General features: G+C 42.1%; 1 protein-coding gene across 1 annotated transcript; it reads left to right on the top strand.

Annotated features, from left to right (window-relative positions):
* Window positions 1-531: 531 nt before the first annotated feature.
* LOC147623051 (thioredoxin-like protein YLS8) lies at window positions 532-1,642 on the top strand. The gene is made up of 2 exons (XM_086821081.1): window positions 532-815; window positions 1,017-1,642. Exons 1-2 carry the CDS (start codon window positions 696-698, stop codon window positions 1,323-1,325), a joined length of 429 nt encoding a protein of 142 aa, XP_086677207.1. The 5' UTR covers window positions 532-695; the 3' UTR covers window positions 1,326-1,642.
* Window positions 1,643-2,931: the final 1,289 nt, after the last annotated feature.

Below are 2,931 nucleotides of genomic sequence, written 5' to 3' on the forward strand. Positions count from 1 at the left end.
CCCAAGCTAAGGTATCCTTCTCCTTTGATCCATTTGTTAACAATCATGGATCAAGCTCTCCTAATAATAAGATATCTACCTAATCAAAGCCTTATACACTAATGATGACACAATTAGCATGATAAATCTAAGGTGGGTGAAACCTAAGTGAACTCATGATGATGAGTGTGTACTAATTGCACTCAAGTTAATTAGACTCCAAGATAGTGATGAATTCAAGTGGCTGGACAAGCCGGACATAGTCTCTGTCATCTATGTATCTTTTGAAACCTTAGCAACTAGGACCTCTGGGATAACACTCGTCCTCTCCTACCAATTGAGCTACTATCATGGTTTTCTCGCTTAACTATCAAGACATACTTATTGCTTACAAAATTACATATTAATACACATGTTAATGTATTTGAATATTGTGTCTTTTTTATATAATGTTACATTATTATATTTATATTGTGATTTTATTACTCATAAGAGAGAGAGAGAGAGCGCGCTAAAAGGAAGAGAAAAAGAGAGGAAGAATTTTCCGTTTACTTTTTTTTTCAAGTACTTTATTTCCTATAAGCGTATATTTGAAACAAATATATACTAGCGGGTGTAGGAAAGACAAAACAATTCTTGAATTTTTTGAGATCCATCGACTTAGGGTTTACAGAGACGAACGGAAGTAGTGTTTGGAAGCGACACAACAGGGCAACATGTCCTACCTTCTACCTCATCTGCACTCGGGCTGGGCAGTGGATCAGGCCATCCTGGCCGAAGAGGAGCGCGCAGTGGTGATCAGGTTCGGCCACGATTGGGACGAAACTTGCATGCAGGTAATGAAGTTCTCAGTTTTGTTAGGGTTTCAGGGATTCTGGATTGCTATGGCTTCTGATTTGTGCTAGATTTTGTGTTTTCTCTAGGGTTTTGAGTTGTTATGGTTTCTGTGTTTCTCTTGGGATTTTCTGGTTTTTGTAGGGCTTTTCTAGGGTTTCTAAGTTCTGCTAGGATTTCTGAGTTTGCTAAGGATTTCACAGATGGATGAGGTGCTTGCCTCCGTTGCAGAAACCATCAAGAATTTTGCTGTCATCTATCTAGTGGACATCACTGAAGTGCCCGACTTTAACACCATGTACGAGCTGTATGACCCCTGCACGATCATGTTTTTTTTCCGCAACAAGCACATCATGATCGATCTGGGCACTGGTAACAACAACAAGATCAACTGGGCCTTGAAAGACAAGCAAGAGTTCATCAACATTGTTGAGACGGTGTACCGAGGTGCAAGAAAAGGCCGTGGCTTGGTCATCTCCCCCAAGGATTACTCTACTAAATACAGATATTAGCCCCCGAGATTGTGTGTAGTGTAAAGCACAAATTTGAACTAAAATATGCTATGTGAGAGAGTGCCCCATGATTCTGGATATGGGCTTGAGAAACTTGAACATAAATTTCTGTATGCTTGTCTGGGGTGTGATGGTGTGCAGCGTGCTGTGGCTAACCTGCAGGCTCAGAAGCAGGCAAAAATCTCATCATTTCAATCTAATATTTCAATGGTGTCTTCATTGTAAATGATGGCTTTAAGCCTGCGCACTGTGAAGTCTCCTCATAAAGAGTGGGAATATAAATCATCCTGCCTTCAGCAGGCTAATTTCCATGGCAATCTTGTGTGCTCATCAGTAAGTGTTGCAAGCATGTTCATGTTGCATTTCACTGATGACAGATAGTATGGTGTGTCATTTATGTTTTGTTTTCAATGCAAAACTGTAATGGTGACATCTGTGACAATAGTCTTGGTTTCGTGATCTATATGTGGCTATCTTCCAAACCTAGACATGAGGGTGGAGAACTATCTTCTGCTGTAAATATGACTACAGCCTTTCTCAGTTGTTCAAGGAATGCAACATCTTTGTGACAGTAATTTTTTTCCTTAACCATTCTTCTGATGTTACTGTGTTGTGTTGAAGCTGGTGTCTTTGTGCTCATGGCAATTTATGTGCTCTTGTGATGAGTTCCTATTTCTTTATGAAAGTTAACCTTCATTCTAGACTTTGCCTTGAATGGCAATCAACAACCATGTGGCAGGCATTCTCAGACGACGACTTATTAAGCCACACACTGGGTTTGCAGAGAAGATTGGCGGATACGCATCTATTGTGGGGTTTACGGTAGGCAGAGAGCCAGTTGAAAGGAGGAATGTGAGTTTGAAAAAAGCCAAGAGTCGGTGAGCACAAACTGACTGGGAAAAAAACAAAATTTAGGTAAATAATAACGGGCATGAGGTACGTGAAAAGATGCAGGGGGGAGGAGAGCTTGAGCTCTTGCAAGCACACACACACACTCACAAAACCCTAATAGAGAACACACAAGGTGAGAGGCTGAAAATCTTTTTCTTCTCTACTCAACACTCAACACTCCATATACAAGAATAAGAGTACACACAATATGAAAGGTACTCAACCAAATACATACACGGGTTCTCTATAGTGTGAACCCGACTAAATGAGATGGCGCTATAACTATGCCAGTCTCTAGAGTGGCTGTTACACAGCCTGTCATCCCACTGGCCGCATATCACCCAAGATCTCACCAACCATGCCAGTGGTGTAAGTGTGGGGCCTATCCCCCAGGCGGGTCATCAGTGTCCACCGCCTCACTAGAGCTCGATATCTCAACACTCCCCCTCGAGCTCAACTCCATCTCATGTACACCAAGCGAAGCCCTGAATCTGCGGAGCTTCTCTGTACCCAATGCTTTGGTGAAGATGTCAGCTACCTGATCCTCTGTGCTGACATAAACAAGGTCAAGATCTCCTGCCAAGACCTTCTCTCTGACGAAGTGGTAGTGGACCTCTATGTGCTTCGTACGAGCATGAAAGACTGGGTTCCTGGCCAACTGTATACTGCTAATGTTGTCACAGAAAATGACAACTCGTCTATCCAGTGATAGATC

This window comes from Cibotium barometz, chromosome 27, assembly GCF_041138505.1.
Source record: "Cibotium barometz isolate CiBa-2024 chromosome 27, ASM4113850v1, whole genome shotgun sequence".
Taxonomy (NCBI): Eukaryota; Viridiplantae; Streptophyta; class Polypodiopsida; order Cyatheales; family Cibotiaceae; genus Cibotium; species Cibotium barometz.